The 23,620-nt window shown below is 42.9% G+C and overlaps 2 protein-coding genes across 4 annotated transcripts in view; both read right to left on the bottom strand.

Moving 5' to 3' along the window:
- Positions 1-11,132: 11,132 nt before the first annotated feature.
- atoh1a (atonal bHLH transcription factor 1a) lies at positions 11,133-13,460 on the bottom strand. The gene is made up of 2 exons (XM_019886751.1): positions 13,181-13,460; positions 11,133-12,378 (listed from the first exon to the last, which is right to left on the bottom strand). Exons 1-2 carry the CDS (start codon positions 13,350-13,352, stop codon positions 11,684-11,686), a joined length of 867 nt encoding a protein of 288 aa, XP_019742310.1. The 5' UTR covers positions 13,353-13,460; the 3' UTR covers positions 11,133-11,683.
- Positions 13,461-19,015: 5,555 nt separating this feature from the next.
- The window catches only part of grid2 (glutamate receptor, ionotropic, delta 2), a 163,706-nt gene continuing 159,101 nt past the window's right edge, over positions 19,016-23,620 (bottom strand). For 2 of the 3 annotated variants that reach the window (XM_019888840.1, XM_019888856.1), the window contains exon 14: positions 19,016-22,047. In XM_019888840.1, the coding sequence (XP_019744399.1) occupies positions 21,586-22,047 (462 nt within the window). In that variant the 3' untranslated portion in view covers positions 19,016-21,585. The remainder of the gene's footprint in view (positions 22,048-23,620) is intronic. The other variant, XM_019888847.1, reaches the window with a different exon arrangement.

The following is a 23,620-nucleotide window of genomic DNA, read 5'->3' as shown; positions in this document are numbered from 1 at the left end:
ATTGTTGAGGCTCAACGCTGTACTTTTTGAATTTTTTTGCCACATTCCAGCATACTGTACTCCTCTTGTAAATATTGTGCCATACATCCGCTGGTGGTGTCTTTTTGTCTTTTAATATATTCTGACATTTGCAAATGCCTGGTGCGTATGAAAATGGCAACATACATGTACAGGTAAGTCCACACAACTATCGTACCATTTCATATACAGGTCTGATCCTTGCAGCATCACTTCAAGCAGGTTTCTATTTCCGCCTAGTGAATATAAAAGATAAATAGCCATGAAATGGAACAATTCTATCGAGATGTAGCAATGCACAGTGGCGGCCTTTGTTAAAAAGCGCCTTGACATGCTTGATAGCACCTCCATACCTGAGATCACAGAGGGCACGGAGTCAATTGCTACACATAGAATGGATGGTTCAGGCTTTCGGAGACTCGACGCATGCACGCACACACACTCACATGCACAAACATCCAGAATGGGTTCCGCGTAGGCATTGAAAGGCCAAAAGGGGAAAAGAGCCAAAAAGTTGGGGGGGAAAAGGGAAAGTTTCAGGTGTGATTCTCAGAGAAAAGAGTGAATAAAGTGCACAAGAAACACGAAAGACAATCTGCTGCATTAAGCTTGACCTGCACAGTGCCGGCATAGAGGCTTTTCTGCACTCCTCTTTCAGCACGGCGCTCTCAGGGGACGGTAACGCTAAGCCCGCTTCCATTCTTCTCGCACAAACTTTGATTTCCTATTCGGTTCCTCCTGATGGGGTGAGGGAGAAGAGAAGGAGGAAGAGGAGGTGGAGGAGGAGGAGGTGGTGCTGGATGCTGAGATAGTGGACGGCAAGAGGGGAGGAAGTAAAGTGAGAAGGAAGCAAAAGGGAGGTGACGGTCTTGGAATCCTTGATCTGACTTCATACTTTATTCTTAATTACAGGTTAAAAAGGTCTTTGATGACTTTGAGTGCGGTTTGTCAGAGATGCACTTTGTGCATATCGTTTTCAGCATTCTAAACTGCCATAGGGCGGCACGGTGTTCCATTGGTTAGCACGTCTGCCTCACAGTGCAGAGGTGCAGGGTTTGATTCCGGCTCCGGCCTTCCTCTGCGCGGTTTGTATGTTCTCGCTTTGCTTGCGTGGGTTTTCTTTGGGTACTCTGGTTTCCTCCCACATTCCAAAAATGCATGGCAGGCTGATTGAACCCTCAAAATTGTCCCTAGGGGTGAGTATGAGCGCAAATGGCTGTTTGTCTTTGCGTGCCTTTCGATTGGCTGGCAACCAGTTCAGGGTGTCCCTCCCGCCTACTGCCCGAGGACAGCTGGGATGGACTCCAGCATGACCTGCGTCCACACCCTGAACCGGTTGCCAGCTAATCGCAGGGCACACACAGACGAACAACCAACCGCGCTCACACTCACACCTAGAGACAAATTTTGAGTGTTCAATCAGCTGCCATGCATGTTTTTGGAATGCGGGAGGAAACCGGAGTACCCGGAGAAAACCCACGCAGGCCTGGGGAGAACATGCAAACTCCACACAGGAAGGCCGAAGCCGGAATCGAACCCACGACCTCTGCACCGCGAGGTCGACGGGCTAACCAACCACTGGAGCACCAGGCCAATATAGGCGATGTATTTTTTTTATTTTTCAGTACATGGTATTTTTCACTTCCTAGTTTTTCTTCCTGTCTTCCAAGTGTAAAAAGAGGCTAAGCACTGTCGCTAAAATGAAACGAACAAATGAATATATAAATCATGCATTTAGAGTGGACGCTTACTCATTGGTCTCTATTGTTGCTCCAAATTTTTGTGGGGAAAGGAAGGAAGAAAAAAAAACGAAGCTGCATTTTGTCGACTCATGGCGCGTGGAGACGGTTTCACTGCAGGGTGGGGAAATAAAAAAGTGAAACTTCCTGACGAATTTTAGTCAAAGGGTGTGCTTCCCATGTCTCGTGTGGGAAAGAGGGACAGATATTAAAGTTGGGGAGGCGAGACGGACATTTGGAGACAGAAACATACCGAGAGAGACAAAAGAGAGCGGTGAAGAGGTAGTCAGAGGGAGAATGATTGATTGATGTGGTCGGTGAGGCGTCACTGATCTCCACGGGAGTCCCCCTACCCCCCGCCCCTCGCCCCCACAACCCCACCCTCAGTGTCGGGCATGACGATTGGCCTTAATAGTGAGGAAAGACTAATCTGACAAGAGGAAGATAAGGACGGTTCAATCAACGACACGCCACGGTCACAGATGAGGATTTTTCTCCTGTATGTCCCTTGGTTGCCAAACTAAATGGTTGAAGAAATCTGGTGAAAAGCCTTTTTTATTTTGAGATTTTATTCCCCTCACGGGATGAATAAAAGATCCATCGATTATATCTCTCTGTCAGTCTGTTCATCTCGCCATTTGTGTGTGTGTGTGTGTGTGTGTGTGTGTGTGTGTGTGTGTGTGTGTGTGTGAGAAAGTGATACCCTTGTGTGTTCCCGACTTGCCTCACTCCGAGGTGCTCCACAGCCAGGCCCGGCTTGAGAGCGAGAGTGGGGCTCCCCTGGGAAGTGAACATTTAGGGAGGAGGGCAGTGAGAATTGAGCCCCTCTGAAGGGGAACCAAATCCAAGCAAAAAAAGGCTTCAATGTACTGTATCCCCTTCACCTGAAAGCAGATCCAAAAGGGAGAGGGGTTGTATAATACCAGCAGAAAGAGAGAGAGGACACTCGTTGACATTTTTTACCAACTGAGACTTGTTTTTTTTTACTCATCTCATCCCCTGCTGAGAGGCCGGTGGGTGAGCACTCGGCGTTGAAAATTTTCCACCTGGTTAACTTTTACCTGCAACCACAGGAGCTGCCTGCTTAAATTGGACCAATGATAGCAAGTTAAAAATAAAAAAATAAAATGAAAGTGAATATTATGATTCACGAATGAAATCAAATGAACAAAACATGACATTTAAAAAAAAATAAGTGCCACACCTCAAATAGTGGGCCAAAATGAATTGCCTGTTGCATGATAAATTTCAATAACTATTGATATAAATGCCAATGGCTCCATTACCGATAAGTTTGCTATGAGATGATGATCATCCTCTTGGGTAAATAAAGACAGCACTTGAAACAGATGCTACGCTCCAATTAATGGCAAGTAAGTAAGACTCACAAAGTGTCTCCCAATCAAACATATTATATTTTACAGTACATTTTATGTTTGACACACTGAAATAAATGAATGTTGCATCTCAAATAGAAATAATCCCCCAATTAATTCCCTATCCAATATCTCAGGGCTGTCAAACTCATTTTAGTCGCGGGGCAGTTTGGAGTTACGTCTTCCCTCGGAGGGTCGTGATGACAGTGAAACCACAAAAGTATTACTTGTACACAATAAATGAATAGATTACTAGTTTTGAAATCAGTCAAATCAATTCTAATGGTTTGTTCAATTTTTGTTCAAGTGAGTGCAAAATGGGTAACAAAATTATTGCAAAATCTCAACGTTATTTATTACACATGACAATTTGACATTCCGCTACAGATTTTAGCAAGATGTCACACATGATTTGCTTTTGCGGGCCACATAAAATGACCTGGCGGGCCGGATCTGGCCCCCGGGCCTTGAGTTTGACACAGGTGCAATATCCCATTCGAATAATTTTGCATCGCAGCTCAAAACAGATACCATACCCCAATTAGTAGTCTGTTGTTTTATCCTCTTGTTCTGTCCTTTGAATATATGAACACCTTACCCGAAATAGAAACTATGCCACAATAAAGGCCTGCCCATTTCTTCATCACGGATAAATAAACACAGCACGTCAAATACACAGCAAGTTCCAATCAATACCCTGTCATGTCTTTCACTTGAATAAATGAACATAGCAGCTGAGATAGATGCCCGTTTCTCCCCAGAACGGCCTCTCTCATTATCCACTTGAATAAATGAATGCCACACCTCAAATAGATTTCAAAAATCACATTTTTGCATCGCCCTGTTGAATAAATAAACAGCAGACCTTAAATAGACACCAGGCCACAATCAATTAGCCTGGCCATTTCTCGACTTGAATAAATGAACACACCGCGTCAAATAGACGACTTTGACTCAATTAATCAGCGGTGATGAAACTAAACACGACTGAATTCCTCAGAGAACGATGTACCCAAGTAATTGAATGTTTCATGCTAAATCTGTTCAACAGAGTGGTGACAATGGCCCCTCTCATTTGATTCATGGATGTGTGTGTGTGTGTGTGTGTGTGTGTGCGTGTGTGTGTGTGTGTGTGTGTGTGTGTGTGTGTGTGTGTGTATAGGCACATGTATGTTAGTGTGGAACAAGTGCCAACCTTCCTGCATCCTTTAGCTCTCATGTTCCTAAGTGTCAATAAGATGGAAAAGCACCTCCGGCGAAATCACTTCCAAATGGGAAGATCCCAATGGATTTCAACCTTCAATCGATACCATTCCTCCATTAATCACTGGTAACGCTGTAAGCTTTTCAAAATGCGACACCAATCGACCCCATTTGATCGTCCGGTCCTTGCTCCCACTTGAATACACGAATGCCATATCTCAAATAAATAACCACATCCCAGCTCATCATCTGTCAGGTTGCCCCTCGAATAAATAAATGCGGCACCTCAAATTAACAGCACATTGTTGATTTTGGAGATAAGGTACGTGTGTTTCATTAAAGGGCAACAATATAATGCATACAGTGATTTCTGCACACCCGTTACACGCCACATTCTCAAGCAATCAAAAACAAACATCACACACACACACACACACACACACACACACACACACGTATACACGCAAAGCCATGTAACGCACACACACACACACGCACACGCACACGCACACGTATACACGCAAAGCCATGTAACATATTCCAGTGGAGCACCTAGCATTGTGGATAATTGCTGGGCCCATTGTGCCGCACTTGAATGGGGCGGTTACCTAAGAAGCCTCATGTTCGAGTCCATGTTGGTTTGCTTTGAAGGTGGCCCGCACAAAGAGCTCAAGCCCCGCCTGAACAAAGAGCTGGGCGACTCTGCTTCGCCCACAGACGTCTTTCATGGAGAGAAGCGACAGATAAAATGATCCTCTTCCTTCCACGGGTGCCTTGTTATGTTCTAAACCACAGGATGTACAGTATCAAAATAGTTTAACACCTACTCTTTGGAAGATGGAAAGCCTTTAGCCCGGGGACACTCTCACTGCAATACGGGACTTCCGGGACTTGCTAAAAGTGTGATATGACTTGCACAATGAGCACACGGACAGGGCAAGTGTATATAATTGAACACAAGAGCAATCTGCTTTCATTGCAAATTTCATAACATTTGGTTCCTTGAGTCTTGCCCAATAACATGTTTGGTCAAGCCTCGGGACTTAGTGCTGGCGGCACGGTGGGCGACTGGTTAGCATGTCCGCCTCACAGTGCAGAGGGGCAGGGTTTGATTCTGGCTCCAGCCTTCCTGTGTGGAATTTACACGTTTTCCCGTGCCTGCATGGCTTTTCTCCGGTTACTCCGGTTTCCACTCACATTGCCAAAAAACATGCATGTCAGGTTAATGAAGCACTCTAAATTGTCGCTAAGTGTGATTGTTAGCGTGAATAGTTGTTTGTCGATCTGTGTCCCGTGATTGGCTGGCCACCAGTTCAGGATGTACCCCGCCTACTGCCCGAAGACAGCTGGGATAGGCTCCAGCAAGCCCCGTGACCCTTATGAGGATAAAGCGGATCAGAAAATGGATGGATGGATGGATGGATGTGTTGGGAGTAGATAGATAGTCGAAAAATACTACAATCTAAAATACAAGAATTGATGGAGTGAGCTCAACAAGCCCAATTGAAAATGCACCACGCGTTTACATGTGGAGACTTTATCTTTTGCATGAACCAGGAAGTTTTCTACGAACTGAGGGGCCATTTACAGCACGCCGCAACAGCCTGACCGCACTACCAGAGCACATCATTATCAATTAATAGCTTCGCTGACTAGCCACTTGTTGTGATACAACAGGTGCTCCGCGCCTCACAGCTGCACTGTGTGTGATCACCATGGGTGACGCCACACAACATACAGTAATACTGGGTTACTGTTGCTAATGGGAGGTGAGGCCTGCGAGGCTCTTTTGAAGCCACGGGGGCCACTGGCCGTCTGTAACTCTTGGTTAGAATGACATGAACTGAAAGCACAGTGACAATATAAGAACAGAGGTACTTAAAAAAAAAAAAAGACCACATTTTGTGGCTTTTTTTGGGATGTAATCAATAAAGTAATTTTAAAACATTTAAAAGAGACAAATTCTTTACTGTCACAGACGTGTAAAAATATTTTCACAAGTGTATGATCATGGGAGAAAAAAGAAAAGTAAAGTTACTCACCCCTTGATGATAGGTGATGAGAGATTGGTTGATGACATCATAATTTTAGACATCAAACTAATTCCATTTTGAATTCCTTTCAACTGCTGGTAAGCCTCTGGAGCGGGGTTCACATAAGAAGAAATCCCAAAAAGCCAAAGAAAATGCATTGAAACAGAAGAACCAAAGTGCTTCTTCACCAAAGTCTTTTCACATAAAGACTAAAACTTTGAGCACATTCCATTTTGCTTTCTTAAATATGGTTTCTTAATTCTTGCTTTTGCCAGAGAGACTGTTGTGTGCTTTTGTACAGAGCAAAACGTTTCATTTTCTCTTCTATGGTTATCGTCACACTTTACTTCCTTGTCATCGATGGTACCCATCTATGGTGGCATCATCGCCCCCCCGTGCCCGCAAAACGCAATTGTTGAACTTTTGTGACCTTTGCTACATCTTGTGCAATTTCGGAGGTCTTTTCTTTTCATAAAACTGTGGGTGGCTTTCAAAATTGCAAGAATACAATATCGTCCAACAAATGAGCACTTTTAAGTGACTTTTTGGTGATGTCGCAATGACTCTTCATCACGATTTCGGGTTGCAGCCCTGCCCAAAAAAGTGCCGTCGTGTTTTTTTTTTTTTCTTCCATTCACTGTCATTATTCCGCCCGCATGTCGGCCTCCGTCTCCCACCCGCTCCCCCGTTGGACAGCAGATGGAGACTGTGGCCCAGTTCTGCCTTTTGTCTTGAGGTCCCCAGAGAGAGACCTGGATGGGACTTTCTTGGACAAGCACGCGGCATACTCCACTCCTTTGAGGGCCGCTTCTTTCTTTCTTTCTTTATTTCTTTCTTTCTTTCTTTCTTTCTTTCTTTCCTTTCTTTTTTCATTAAAAGGCGAGCGGTGGCATGCAGATTATGGTGAATCAAAGTATTGACATTAGCACATTGAACCGAAGCGTCACTGAACTTTGTGTAGCATTTCTGGAAGTGAACAATGAAAATCCACAATATTTCTTTGCATGTTTGTTTCGATATTTTAAAGCTACAGTCCGTTGAAACGTTGGATTTTGTCTTTTACAGCGGCACGTCTAAGGTTTCCAGCTTCGCGTGGCGGTTACTTTTCAGAACATGAATAATGCACGCATGTGTAACCTCCACCTGACCAGTGTTCCACCTGTTGTTCCCTCCCCCCTTTTCTTCATGAACTCTTCATTCACTCCTTTAATGTTGACCCTAATTTGGCTTTGAGAAACAAATTTAGCACAGTAGATGTTTATTCACTTGCAATTTAAGCGGAGGGAGTACGACAAAAACCTTCTTTTGACTACTCCACTGGGGTTGTAGGTTTGACAAGACAGTGAAGCACACAATTCAATCCTCCGTGGTAAAAGCAAAGTTTGAATTCGTGATGTGTCAGTGTCCCATGAAAAACACGAAACTATACTTTTTGTGACAACACACACACACACTTTACCAAACAAGCTAAACTATTTTCTCTTTCTTCAGGAGAAATACAGAATACTCACACAGAGTGAAATGTTCGTGCTTTTTATCATATCACCACTGTCCAATAACACATCTCCAGTTTGTGCGGTTTTCTCATATTCTCAACTCGAGAAATAACCAAAAATGTTGCTCGGCAGGGACGATACGTCATCACCTTTTACTGCATATTATTACTCGCCTGTAAAAAGCATGCACCTCGATATTGGGATTTTATTTACCAGATTTCCATCATCTTTTTAGCTGCAATATCATCTCCATACACAGTTACATCATTTCTATATTATGCAATGAACACATGCATTTTAAAATGTTTACATTTTTTTCCCATCCCTTAAAACTTTTTGTGAAGAAAAAAAAAGGCAGAAAGTCGAACCCTATGCATTTCATCAACAAAAAGCATGCATCACCAAATTTTATCCATCCATCCATCTTTTAACCCACTTATCCTCCCAAGGGTCGCAGGGCCAGCCAATCACAGGGTATACATAGACAAACAAAAATCCACACAGGCACGGGGAGAACACGCAAACGCCACACAGGAAGGCCGGAGCCAAAACCAAACACTGCACTTTTGCACTGTGAGGCGGACGTGCTAAACAGCCGACCACCCTACCGCCCTACCAAATTTTATTATTTTTTTAAAAAAATATATTGAATTGGAGATTCAATATATTCTCATCAAATGAAAAAAAACAAACAAAACAAAACAATATAAAATGTATACTCTTCATCATTATTACTGCAGTCCAATAAAGACCAATATATATTATCGGGAAAGCAACAAAATTATTCTATTTTACATGGAAAAAAAATGAGCATGTGGAGCTGCAGTACACGCGGAATGCGACAATTAGTCAAGCAACAATCAAAAATACAACCACGGGAACTGCACAGCTAATTAGTGGCGTCTTCAAAGAAAAAAAAAGGATATTGCAGGAACCAACTTCATGGCGCTGTCTTCCTAATATCTCTAATTACATTGAATAGAGTCGTCATTAAATTGTAAAATGAATGAGTATTGATAGTGACGCCTCTGTCCCGGGACTGACGGACATGGACTACATTTGCACACTTTTTTAAATTATATAGAAATACGATCCCTTCTAACAATGCAACATCCACGCCACTCCTCTCATCATCGAAGCGTTGCTTTGTGAAATGTGATAAGAGTCCGATGCAAGCAGCAGACGTGATCATCCTAATATACTCCCTGCATATCATCAGTTAATAATTGAACAAGAGGAGGCCATGACAGGGGCGCTGCTCCATGATTGGTGGCTGTTTCAAACTGCATGAATAATTTCTGACTTTTTTTTGGTTGTTTTGTGAGTATGCACGTGTGTGTGTTTGTGTGTGTGTGTGTGTGTGTGTGTGTGTGTGTGTGTGTGTGTGTGTGTGCGTGTGTGTGTCACTCCCTGTAGAAACTTTGTATGGAGCCGAAAAGATGGAGTGGAGGGACGGGTGGGGTGGTGGCTGTAGGAGGGAGGGGAGGTTGGAGGTGCGTGCGTCCACGTGTTTGTTTATGCTGAAAGAGCGAGACGACCGACGTGTGCGCGCGTGCGTGTGTCCTCCGGGACGCGAGCGCTCACCAGCTGACAGCGCGCAAGCTCTCACTCCCGGGGGGTGGGCGTGGGGTGGGGGGGGGGCATCCAACACTTCGGCGCATGCACGGACAAAAGCCGCCCGACGGGAATGCACTCACGCTCCTCGGCGAGACTCACTAAACACGCGGGGCGACCTGCGCTGCGACACTTCGGACTTGAAAGAAAACAAAAAGAAGCAAAACAAACTCAAGTTCAACACGACACTGCGTGGAAAAGCTTTTGCGTATTCCGACGCATTTGTTGCAACTACACGCGCGACATGATGAGCACACGCGCTCACGTACGCGGCATATGGCGAGCGAGCGCCTGCAACGTTTGTTTACTAGAAATGATCCGGTGAATAATGGAGATCGGATGTTGAATGTGCCGTTGAAATGAATGGGAAAAGAGTCTCGAGATGCCCTGTGGGCCCGATACAAGTCCTGGTCTTGAACAACTATTGACATCGCAGTGCACCTGATTGCGCATTGCCGGTGAATTCGATTGGTGTATGAAACAAAATACAGCCTTGTTAAAATGTGGTGCCTACAACATGTCAAACTTTTTGTTTTGAGTCTTTAAGTATTGTTACTAAAATACACATGACAGCACAGCGTGGACAAAAAAAAAAAAAAAAGAGTATAAGGCCGAGATCAACTTTTGTAACTTTTAACACACGCAACTAAAAGTGCAATGAAAGAATGTCTGAAATTCGGTTAGCTGTTAAGGTTAAGCCAAACCGGAAAGAAACATTGAAATAAATGTTGCAACTATAGGTTTAAAGCTTTAAAAAAACAGCAACAACAAGATATAACAACTAATAAATACATCTTTAGTTTGGGTTCTGAAGTTGGGCCGATAAGATCAGTGTAATTGGAATACATTTACACCCAAATTAGATTTGTAGGTCATTTATGTGTTCATAATAATCACACAGAAAGAACTGATCAAACAATACGGCAATGCTGTCAAACATTTTTCCATTTCCAATGAAAGACATGTTCCAACTCGGCCTCTAGATTTGGAGCAGTTGCATTTTACTTTTACAGTATTTCAACAAAGGCAACCCAGAACAAGAATTCTAAACTACTGATCCTACAGAAAATGTTTTTACTGCTGTTAAAGGGCATTTTGAGCAATGCCAGTAAAAAAATAAGACAAAATAATACTCACAAATTCCGATTTTATTGCCATTGGAAGTCACATTGCTACTACGTTTGGAGCTTTTTGGTCTTTTTTTTTTGTCTTAAAACAAAATACAACAAGGACTATCGATCCAGCATGTCAGAGAGAGCCAGTGCCCATAAAACCCAAAAGACACATTTACAACTACAAATTTGTAGCTATTCTGTTCCGTTTCCCATTTATTTATATTATTTGCATCTTGCAAAACGAAGACAAAATATAACAAAGCCTATCTAAGAATAACTTCAGTTTCAGGTTCTGAGTTTGGGGCCTCTCATTAGAGAAATGTCCTCAATGTTCATTGCGATTTTTGTAGAGACGCAGAAAAAAAGGAGCCCAGAAAATATATGCACAAGACATCAATAAAAAATGCATTTGTACTGAGTGCAAAAGTAAATCAATTCGGTTTGTAAATGAAGAAAAGAATCATTTTTTTTTTCATTTGCATTTTATTTCCAAAATCAAAGGAACAAACAATGGCAAAATGTTAACTTTTCCAGAAAAGTTACCTACATATTACAAAAAAACAAAACAACAAATGTACATGTCAATTAATCTCATCCAGTGAAAGCAAAAGACACACATACAAAAAAAGGAGCAAAATACAAAAAAAAAAAAAGAAGGCAGCGATGATGGCTACATTAAATAGGCTCTATTGGGTAGAATTGGCAGTACTATGCTACAAGCAGGCAAAAATATTGATTTTTTTTGTGGTGTAGAATAAAAAAATCATTTGTCAAGCCCCTGGCTCATACAGGCTACACATTATTACAATTTTAAAGTGCACATGGTGAACTTTTGAAGTTGCAAACAAAAATACATTAAACAAACATCATAACGATAAAAATACAATTTCGTGAAAGACCGGACTGCTTATTTTTGGTCGGAGTGAAGTGGGGATACAATGGCGATGAGACCTGGCAACCTCAAATTGGCATGAACCAAACTAATATGTCACAAAGAAATAATTATTTAAAAAAAAAAAACGTTTGGGAGCAATTTGGTTGACACTGGTGGGCTTGCGTGGTGTTCCAATATATTTGTGTGAGAACTTTTTAGAAAGAGACCGCGTGAAGCTCGTCCTCCTCCACCGCCAACTCATCCGAGTCACTGAAGTGGGAGCGCGGAGAAAATTCGCCGTCGCTGCGGGGCGAGTCAACGCGTCCACCCGGGCCGCCCGCGGCAGGGGAGCCCGCAACTTCCTCCAGCTGCAAAGAGGGGAACGAGACGTCGTCGAAGGCTGCGCGCAGCGACATGGCGTCGATGTGCGCGGCAAGCTGGCCCTCGGAGGAGTTGGCCGTCGGCTGTGAGGGCGACTTCGGAGCCCCGCCGTCGAAACCCGCGGACAGGTCGCTCTTTGGCGGATTGGAGGCGGACGAAGACGACGTCGGTTCTTGCAAGAGCTCCGCCAGGGCGTTGATGTAAATCTGCGCCATTTGAAGCGTCTCGTACTTGGACAATTTCTTGTCGTTGTCTAGCGCCGGGATGACGTTGCGGAGGGCATCGAAAGCGTGGTTGAGGCCGTGCATGCGCCGCCGCTCCCGGGCGTTGGCGGCGACTCGCCTCTGTCGCTGCACGCCGTTGGCGGGTTTGCTGGACGGGGCCCTCTGCCGGGCGGATGCGTCTTGCTCGGCGCCGGCTACCACCAGGCCCTTCAGGCGGCACAGGTCTCGGACTTTGAGCGAGCCCTGAGACGCTTTTCGATAGCTTGGAGGGCTGGGGGGACCCGCGGAGCCCGGTGAGCCACTCTCTGGAATAGCAAGAAGATATTTTTTCAGTTTGGCGGTGACGTCATACCAACGACCCAATGCGGTATTTATGGACCGCTGGGAAGTAAAGGAAATGTCAAAAACAAGTAAATATAATCATGTTTGACCTCACTAAGAATTAGCCTACTTTCTTTGTACATTTTTACAAGTAACTTGCAATTATTGAACTGCACCTTTATTCCAATTCCTCGTTTTCTGGAACATACAGTCGAAAAACGAACTTCATTTAACTATCGTAACGTAATTGAACTTGTACAAACTTTGTAATTATTATGTTTCTGGAAGCAGTGTACAAAAATCATTTTCCCTCATGACATCCTAATTTCCAAATGATTGGAAAGCAAAATTCCAACTTCATTTCACATGTTTTATAGTTTTAAAATTTCCCATTTTTATGGAATGTACCATAAAGACGTTTTAAACTTTTCCCTAACTTTCTAATTTGAATACTTTCTGGCACCCACCATAGAAACTCCATTCACCCTGCCCTTGTTACCTAATTTCACATTTTATTCAACGCACCATAGGAACTTAATTTACCTCGTGACTTCCTACTTTCAGGAACACGCCAAAAGAACATTTAACGCTGCATTTTAAAAAAATGTCTATAGGAGCACACAATATCAACAATCTCATTTTAACTTCTCCAAAAATTCCAATTTCCAAGGGTTTTCACCTCACGAATTTCCATTACCACAATTTTATGTTTGCTTCTCGCATAAGCCGACATGCGAAATAAACAATTTGAAATTGCACAATTGTACAAACGGTAGAATGTCTCACCGTGAAAAGAACCGGTGCTGGAGCAGGGCGAATGTCCCAGGTAGTCTGCCGAAGAGTCGCGTGTGTCGCAGGCGCCCGAAGTTTGCGCGGGAGCGAGCCAGTCGCGTGGATCACTTTCATAGCTCGCCTCCTCGGCGTCCTGGCACCAGTCTGCCACGCTTAGGACGTCCATGTTTCCCCCCCCCACCCACGCTGGGCAAATAACTCCTACAAGTGGTGGTAGTCTAAACACGATACCGGGGACTGTTTTGACTTCCGCGCTGCGTGAGGAGGAGCGCGCGTCGCGTGTCTTGGGTGTCTGGAGACGCGACGTGCGTTTAAAAGGCGGCACGCGTCTCGCGGCCCCCCTCCTCGCGCAGGTCGCGTGTAGTCGACCAATGAGAAGACGAATAGAAAAAAAAAGCCTCAAAGGAGACGTTCAATGCGCCCCCTCTCCAAGTCAGACTGTTTATATAATACTACAAAAGTGGCTCTTTTGCGGAAAATAGGGGTCTGAACCTCCCACTGAGTACACAAGTGCACGGTTTTAGGTGCACTTTGTGTGTCACGTGCCTGGACAGGGGACTGTCGGTGAACTACAAAAGGCACGCTCAGTTGCCACCGTACGTAACCCAGTTTGTATTTGTTTCATATTCAGGACCTAAAGTTTTTAATTGAGTATGGCGTTACTACTGCGATAGCCTAGTTAGAAACAGTATTTTAATTTTTGCATGAGGTGGCTCCAAACTTTTTTTTTCCAGTTTTCTACAGATTAATGGACTGTGCAAAAGGCACCAATAGAATAGCTCTTTTTAACAGTGCACTGATGACTCCTCTTTTCAGAATAACAAAAATAACCTCCAGGGGGAAGGTGTCAATGCCTTCAACATCACCCAAAAAAAACCCCTCAAACAAACAACCCCCACCCCAAAAAAAATCCTTAAACTGGTATGTATCAAGACTTGAAGCGCGTAAATCCTGTGAGACTTTAGCTCACAGCGCTTTTTAAAGACTTTAAATGTTTTTTCTTTACACGGAGCCGCACATCTGAAGGAAGGGGCCAAAGAGGAAACGTGTGATGATAACCAGAGAAGCAGGGATTAAATGTATTTACACTCTCATCTTTGTCCTCGCATTGCAGTATTTGACTAAAATCAACATAAGCCACAAGACTGCTTTATGGCTCAAAATGAAAGGGTGAGTAATTGTTCATTTTAGCTTTTATACATAAATATGAATGAATATTAAAAGACTTCCCTGTACAGGCAATAAAGTGGGATGAGATGGGATCGGGGGCATACAAAGGGTTCCTGGGGTTGTCTCTCTCCCTTCTCTATCCCTTCCTTTGCTCTCTCGATCCCTCCCTATCTCTCTCACTTTCCTTCCTTCTATCATTTCTAGTTCCACTCGGCTTTTGTTGCACTCCGCGACTCTTTTGATCCACGCCTCGGAACGCCCTGACGGGTGTACGAGTCTTCACGGGAAGCTTCAGAAACATGAGCTGGGTTCCATAGTGACACACGTGAGCGTGAGTGTGTGTATAAACTTGCGATAATGCGAATCAATGTGATCATACCACTGAAGAAGGAAACAGTGTAAAAGAACAATCAAAGCTACAAAGGCGCAGGGTGGCCAATGATGCAGTGCGCTAATAGCGGGCTATTAAGTCTAATTACACTACGCTCAATTAAGGACGTTGAATACAGTAGCTCACTGATCCCCAACCTCTGTACCTCGACAGAGCGTGCTGTGAGAGATTATTAGTTATTTACTAAAAACAATGTATCTATCTACTACATCAACACATAGTGACAGGCAGAACAATTAAATGCTCTTCCACGTGATGGAAGAAGTTGCAATTAATCTGTGTATCCACCTGTTGCCATTCATACAACAGAATAATAGCTTTGTGTTCAACTGAGCCATACATTTACAATAAAGTTTTACTGTGAAAAAGCTCAAGTAATGACGGCCCATCTCTGCTGGCCTCCATATCTTTTTTATACAATAAATATGGCACAAAGTATGATCCTAAAACACTGTCATTTCATACTCATGAATGGCAAAGATCCATCCACAAACAACCCATGCTAAACTTAGTTCCTACATAAAATACAAATATTTGTGTCTTTGGTGAGCTGTATTCCTTCACAATCCTTCTTTGACTACAGTGAGGATATACCAGACAGGGCTTTGGTGCCGTTTTGTGGCATCTTGTGTTACACAAATTGCACAGAATGGATGAGGTTTTCCAAGAGCAAAAGACAATCGGTGAATTTATTAAATAAAGTGGGATTCTTCTGTGTTTCACTATGTAGAGGAATCTTCTTTTTGATGTGCATGGATGAATGAAACTTGGAGAGCATCTTTATTTCAAAAAGGCTAAAGCGTTTCTCAGCAATTTACCAGTGAACGTATCACGTTGTTTCTTCCAAATAAAGTATGCTTTCACTTATTCCTAAATTGTACTGTATTGATATTTAACTAAAGACCGAAACATAACTTCATTTTGGGGCCAGAACAGATTAACTCTGTTTCCATTCGTTTTAATTGGAAACATTGCTTTGATTTGAGAACATTTGGATTCGAGCACACTGTCTCCAAACAAATGAAGTTTGTGAACCGAGATAATCATTTTGGGGCAATTTTCTTTTTTTTTTTGTTTTTGTTGGATAAAATATGTTTATGTTCAATAAAGGTAATTGGAAAACACTGCCGTTGCTGATGAATGCGGCTCAGTTGAACTACAAGGAAGGGGGTGCACTGCAGATACCTTTTGCCAAAAAAAGGGAATATCCTGCAAGTAGGCTTCCATCCATATATTTTTTTATTCATGCATCCATCACAAGGGACGTTGGTCTGGCGCCGAGCGTTCGCCCCTCTCACCACCAACAAGCCCCTACCCGCCTCTATCCAACGGGGGCTCCTGAGGCTACCGACAGGTTGGATATTGTAGCCGGCCATTATTAAAGTGTCGCGGCCACAATGGAGACTCTATGTTCCATTGGCCATGCCTGCGGGGGGGCACCTCCTCTATAGGATGGGATGAGAGAAGGGACTAAAGGGAGGGGGGGCTTCCATCATTCCAGTACCGGGGAGAGGAGTCTGCGTGCTGCCGCTCCTCATGCTCATCTCCCGGGAGACCGCAACGCGACGGGCACGCGGCTGAAGTGAGGGGGGCCACGAGAGGGACCGCAAGCCCGGACTGTGGTTCACTGTGGCCTGGCCTACAAGGCACTGCCCATGAATGTGACTCAAGTAAAACAGGAGAAATGTTGCCCTCCTTTAACTGCATCCATACAAACAATAGAATCATCACCAAGTAATTAACACCTTAACATTTGTAAATATTATACAAGTGTACAAAGCAGTGGCCACTGTATAATCAAACACCATGGAACTCTAATACCATCAAAAACTCACAATTTGAAGGGTTGAAATACTCTAATACAGCATCGATCATGAAAAGTATGAGCACATTTTAGCATTGAAAAACAATCTCAAAACCCCATCATAAAATCATTCTTCAATGAATATTTAACATTTTTTTCTGTCACACAAATGTGTAAAGATGACCATAGCATGATCAAACAAATCAAAGTAAAACTACTCATTATTTCAAGGATTGAAATCTCTTTGCCATAGGTCATGAAAAGTATGTTTACATGTCCATTAAGATATGGTGACTACCGTACGATCAAAGAACAAGTAAAACTACTCACCATTTGAAGTATCGATGAACATACCTTATTACATTTACTCGGATGCAATTCTCCCAAATGTAACGTTAGGGGACATTATCAATTCCAAGCACAAATCGTCACCACCATAAAACGTTTCACTGTACAAGCATATGAATCACCACACAATCAAACAAAATGAATAATAAATGAAATAAAGTGAAACTACTCAACATAGGAAGCGTTAAAATACCAACGATACAATATGACAGATGAAGCTAAGTGGCGGCAGATAATCGTATGCAATTTCCCCATCGGATATGTCATGTAAAAAGACTTTATCCAGTCACTTCAGGTTCAAACTATCAACCTCAATCAAGTCAACTCAATCAAGCAGAATAAAATTAAAAATAAAGTAAAACTACTCACCATTTGAAGACTTGAAATGAAGAGACGAGAGTCCCCAGGTTTGTGGACAAGCTTTTTTATCTCTGTCAGTTGTTCGCTATCGTGCTGTGTTCCAAAACATATTTACCGTATTCTCTGCACCGTAAGGTACTTCGGAGTATAAGGCGCAACTTCAATGAATGGCCTATTTCAAAACCGTTTTCATATATAGGACGCACCGCATTATAAGGCACATAGAAGAGACGCTACAATCATGGCTGCAGTTACGTTATGCATCCACTAGATAGAGCTACGCTAAAGGGAATACATACGATACAGCTTTATTTATATGGACAGTTCACTACCGCTGCAGCTGTAACAGTGCCTTTACCGAACATTTAAAACACTACCTCGAAGAATTCAAACTATTGATCCATATGTGAATTTATTTGGGGTAACAAAGTGGTACTTTAAACGGCGGTAGGTGTGTGATAACTGCCGACACCCATTTAGCACGAGTTTGAATGTGATCGGTCAATTCTAAACCCATCCACTAAACACCCCCACTTGTGTTGGTCTGATTAATAGTGGAAAACGTTTGTAATGTACTTATCTTTGTGATTAAAAAGCCTGACCTTTCCCCTGTTCAAAAAAGCAAAACAAAAGGAAAAACTACTCACCCTTTGAAGACAACTGAAAGGCCCAATGCAGAGGGAACGAACGGCGGGCATCCCTGGTTATTGCCATGGTGCTGTGTTTTTGGCGACGGTACATGCCTTTCAAACAATTGTCGTTTTTTAAATAATGAATTGTGTTGGTCACAATTGTTCTGAGCAGCCAGACGCTTTCCTTCATGAGAAAGAGAAAGCAAAATTCTGGTACTATGGTTGTCATAAAAATTTCCCCTTTTTGGTCTCAATGGCAACCAGTTATGGTGGCATGAAAAAAGAAAGGCAAAGTAGCAAGAATATACTTGATGAGTTAATCTTTTAGCTCATGGGCCACCAATTTGGCATCAATAGGGACCAGGTAGTCCTTGAGGACCACGAGTATCCATCGGGCCTCTCCTAAAAAATAAAATAAATAAATAAATAGCTCTTCAGTGACGGGACATTGTGATGCCCAAGGAATTCTTGTAGAAGTGGTTCTTTGAAAATGAAAAAAAAAAAAAAAAAAACACAGAGATAGAAACACATGCCTGTTTGTCTCGAATCTTTGAGAAATCATTTTTGTGAGAAATCATTAAGACAATCAGTGTTTTTGAGGGATATTCTCCACATACATACTCAGAAAAATGAATGACGGCATCGAGATTCACGATTGTTATTTTTGAACTGAATACATTTGAAAGTTTGAGAGAGAAAATTACGGTGAATGGAGTAATTTAAGTTTGGAAGTAATTTAGGACAGTTCACCAAAAGATTTTGTGCCATTGTCCTACAACAAAATTACAAAAAAAAAAAAAAAAAAAATCTGCATTACACAGCATGAAACAAAATGGGGAAAAAAAACAACCCAAGTATAATTAAGTAGTTCTTCAGTTTTATATAAAGACACATAACACACCAAATTTAAAGAATCAGCTGCAGCATGTCAAGGTGACTTCCATGCACTTTTAAAACAAAATCTATTGTACTGTACCTTAGAATTTGGTATACTTGCCTTTGCTGACATCTGGTGGCTAATCCTGAACTAGCTCCAGCTTCAGGATATCAAGTGGTCCTTACTCTACATGGGTTTTCAAATTTTTGCCCAAAAAAACCCAACAAAAAACCTCAAAACATCCCACTGTAGAAAACCTGTTTATTAGACAAATTATACACAGAAAGCTTTGCCACCTGGAACAGAGGCCTCCGGTTTGTTCAGTTTTTGAATAATATGCAACACATACAACAAAATAGGCCTATCTTAAATACTGTACATCATATTTTCTTTTTTGTTGTCATTCTTAATTTGGAAAATTTCCAAGTAAAATCTGCAGTTCAATATGTGAAATTAAAAACAAAAATGTCGACAGACTGCGGCAGGAGCAAGTTTGTGCATGCTTCTTTTTCATGAATACGTAACTTGCCAATTTTTGTTATTTAGCCAGAAAAAAAAAAAAAAATCTGATGAATTGAGAGGAGTGTGAGCAAAAGGGCTTTATAAGTATGTGATTATGCTGATCATGTAAGGCAGGGTTTCCCAAACTTTGCATCGGGACCCAAAATGGGCCACGGGTCAATTTTCTGTCGGTAAGTCACTAATAATTAATCAATCACGTTGAAGTCAATTCACATTGATGTTACGGAAATACATTGGAATAATTTCCCACAGAGAAATTCCCGTTGGGACTTGAGTTGGAAAAAAGTTTGGGAAACGCTGTAGGAAGGTGGAAAAACAAACAACGCAACAAAATAGCTCATTATGATACTTTCCTTTTTGTTTAACAAAAATAGCATTAACATGTAAAATATACATTTTTCCCGCCCCCCCATTAATAATGTCTTTGATTTAGACTAAATAAAACTTTTATAAATGTCTGTGTCCTATTTTACCATTCGGTAGCCATACTGCAGCCTAACAAGATAAGAAAAGAAAAACTAAGAATGCTTGCTTCTAAACACCGTGGCTTGGACCGAGTTCTCTATGCACAACATTTTTAGTTCTTAAAGATAAACTAAAAAAAATTGCTCGAAACAACGATAACGCTTTCAATTATTAAGTGTCAATGAAAACCGCTTGGCTTCCGATTGAACCAACCATAAGCCCCGCCCACACAAAGTGCTTTTCATGTACACTAACCCGCCTATCGCCACTTAAATGCACCTTAATGGTCTTGTTGGAATTAATTGGCACTTTAAAAACAAGTCATCGAGACACAGTACATTTAATGTGACAGGAAGAAAAAAAAAAAAAAGATATTCCAAACGCATCTGCTCTTCGGTGTTCTCCGCTACGCTAGGACATTTGGGGTTCGACTGGCAGTTGCAAAGGGGGGAAAAGCGACTTAGTTGGCGAGTAAGGCCTGTTCTGAAAATGCTCTTGCAGTGGCCTCTTCTCAACACTAAACCCATTTTATAACTCGAGGCTGATAACAAATGAATCATGGGACTCAAAAACATGACCCGAAAGCATGGCGCTTTAAGACATGAACCTAGAGGATGTCGCTTTAAGACGCCATTGAGACTAAAGCCAAAAAATGTAAACGTAAGATTTGAATGACGCATGTAGCAAAAAACAGGGACTACAGCACTTATTTAAGCAGATCAAACAATTAGACAGCTCGGAACAATGATTTTTTTTTCTTTTTTTTTTTTTTTTGGGAGGGATTTCCTAACCAAAAACACATTCCACGTGTTAAAATATTTTTTTTTCTGAAAACAAATCTCATAAAAAGACATATAATAAGCATTGAAATAATTTCTTTTATATATATTTTTTGTTTGTTTTCGTTCCTCTCTATGACCTTTCTGAAGAGTGTGATGAAAAGGTCTCACCATGACTTAAAAAGCAGATAGTACAGTACCGTGTGTGAGGAAACAAAAAAAATGAAAATAAAAAGGTCATCTGCACATACAATCACTTACAGGTCTGTGGGCACTGGTGCAGTGCAGTGGGGTTCACAAAGCGTCTTCAATGTGCATCAAAGAATGGACACGTTTGTTTTCGGGCCGGCGCACCGAAATGACGGACGTCGTTTTTTTTTTTGTACAGCGTCATGAAGATTTGGGGAGTTGAAAAATTCACCAGTCAGCCGTTTGCATTCGCTCCCTTGTTCAGTCTTTGGCCCCGCTGATCCGCTGTGGTGACATCATCTTAAGAGATGACCGGGCATTTGAAAAGTAAGAGGGAGATACTTGAGCATGGACGCCGACTTTTAGATAATTCCTGCGTCCGAGTTCTCCCGCAATACTCCAAGGGATTGACACACCGATTGGATAGTTGTTTTTGTTTCGTGGCTAGACCGCCACCAAGGTCTAGCTGGAGTGCAGGAGGGCAATACAGGAGTTCTTGAGGGACATTTTCAGACAGGCAGTCCTCATGTTCGGGGAACAAAAACAAATCACACACACCCTGAAAAGAACAGCCCCGAACAAGCACAAGAAGAACACCAATCAAGCAAAAAAATCTCATTTCTTTGTTGACACTGTCCCATTTGCACCCATACCGAATGTCCGAGCAGAACCGCACCTCCCCCCCACCCCCCATACAAAATGGAATCTTCCAAGGAGGAAACTGAAAACATAAAAGTGACTATGTACATAAGTGTCTATGCGGCGGCTCTTTCTCTTCGCATTGTTTGCTTTATAACGCCGTTGGATCTTCCCATACCCCCACTCCTGCCTCTTCCTTACCAAACCATCCCTAAGCAAGCACTTAGATGGATGTACCTCTGTCTGGGTCGTTGCCATATCCAAAGTTCGGTCCCGGACCTGTGGGCTGGTAGGGGATGGAGGACATTGTTTTAATGGGGCTACGGAAGAAGCCGCCGTTGGGCGCCCTCTGCCTAAAAGGGCCGACTCCGCCAGTCCGGTGGTCCTGGTGGACGCCGCCGGCGCCGGCGCCGCCGAAGCCGGCCGAGAACCCGGCGGCGGCTTTGGCGGACAGGCTGCGGCTGAGGGTCTGGATCTGCTCGGGAATGAAGGTGGTGGTGGTGATGTGCGTGTTACGGAAGTCGCTTATCTGCTCCAGGGCTTGGCGGGCGGCGGGCAGCGCGTCCATGTCGAGGGGCGTCAGATCGACGGAAGAGGTGGAGAATTGCTTGTGGGGGCTTTCATCCTCTGTGCACAGGCTGTTAACCCGGCGGTGTAGGTGCTCCAGGTCGATCTCCTTATCGTCCTGCAGGGCGAAGAGGGGGTGAGGGGGAAGGAAGGAGTAGGATGGAGAACAGAAAGGCCGTGACGGTTGATGGTCCAAAAAGAGTCCAGGGATAGGAACAAAGAAAGGCGGGACGTATGTAAAATGTATTTTAGATATTTAAGGAACATTTCCAGAACAAATAGGAAACAATAGGATTGATAAGGTGAAGTGCAGAAATAGTTGTGAGACGAAGTTGGAAGTTGGTTGTTGAAAAAGAGGAATCGGACAAGGGTGGGATGAGTTCCGCATGTCATCCATTGGACAAGTATGGATGGGTAACGATCATCGCGACAGGAATGAGGGGAGGGGGTGAGCAAATGAGCGCAAGGTGCCATCGACACGGTTTGCGAGGATAGGAAATGACCATCGTTAGGTGGAAGATGAACATGATGTGATGAGGGTGTGCAGAAGAAGAAGAAGGGAAAGATGGAGGGAGGAGGGATAGCCGTGGTCAGGAGACTGACACAGGAACATACAAACACTTCTACAAAGTCTCTAAGGGAGTGCAGAATCTGGAATGGTGAAAAAACACACCGCCGTTGCGCTGTGTGCTTTTGCGATTCCAGCGTGAACACCAACTGCATACAGTATCGAGAAACCTTTATACACCGATACAATTAGTGAACGGAAAGAAACACGTCACATAGCCCAAAGTCACAAGGCCACTCGACCGCAGAATTCGCATTGAGACCAACATCTCATTTTCATGGGAATTCCTTTCACTTGGACCAATTGCATCTTCTTCGACGACTTATTGATTGATTGCTTCATATGATATTCGGTGGAACTTCCAAAGTCAAACGCTCCAATTTTGTTTTGATCTTGAAAAAAAAAAAAAAAGTCCTCAAAATTGAAATCATGCAAGGTCAGCAATTCCGGTGAGACTTCAGGTTTGCGCATATCAAGGATCAACTTGTGTGATGGTTTCTAAGTGCCCCAAAATGGAAGTTACTGCCACACAGGAAATGATCTGGCTGCTCATATGAGGAAAACGGATAAATTAAACATCATCAAGTCTCATGTTTTTTTTTTTTTTTAACAAACTAATATAAATACATATTACAGTATACAAGAGAGGCTGGACCAAACAGTCCATGATTCGATTTTATTACTTTGCATCGACGTTTAAAGCTTGAAGCCTACTAATCACGTATCACCTGTTTACGGCACCTCTTCCAATCGGCCAATTGACAGAAAACTTTTGACTCGCCCGTCCGCCGCCGTTGCCAAATTATAACACTCTTTGGAACAGCAGCGCATCGGGCCATGAATGCAAAATGGTCTTCATGTGTTGGCCCGAGAGGATGAAAATAAGATGGTGGTGGGAGGGAATAGTAGTTTGCCCTGCGCGCTTTGGCTATTCCAACTTCCGACATCTTAAAATGTTCTTATTCGCTTCACCAGAGAACTGGTGGTGTAGAACGAGTGTGGTGGCGTGAAATGAAACTTTCCCATCATCCGCAAAATAGAACGTCCAGTAACGCGTGGCGCAACAACTGTGCGATAACAAGAACTTTATTCCGATCACAACACGCACCAACGTCTTTACGAC

The sequence above is a fragment of the Hippocampus comes genome, unplaced genomic scaffold (genome assembly GCF_001891065.2).
Source record: "Hippocampus comes isolate QL1 unplaced genomic scaffold, H_comes_QL1_v1.1 scaffold155, whole genome shotgun sequence".
Lineage (NCBI taxonomy): Eukaryota > Metazoa > Chordata > Actinopteri > Syngnathiformes > Syngnathidae > Hippocampus > Hippocampus comes.
Note: the sequence above shows the minus strand (reverse complement) of the source record. Positions and strands in the feature narration are given on the sequence as shown.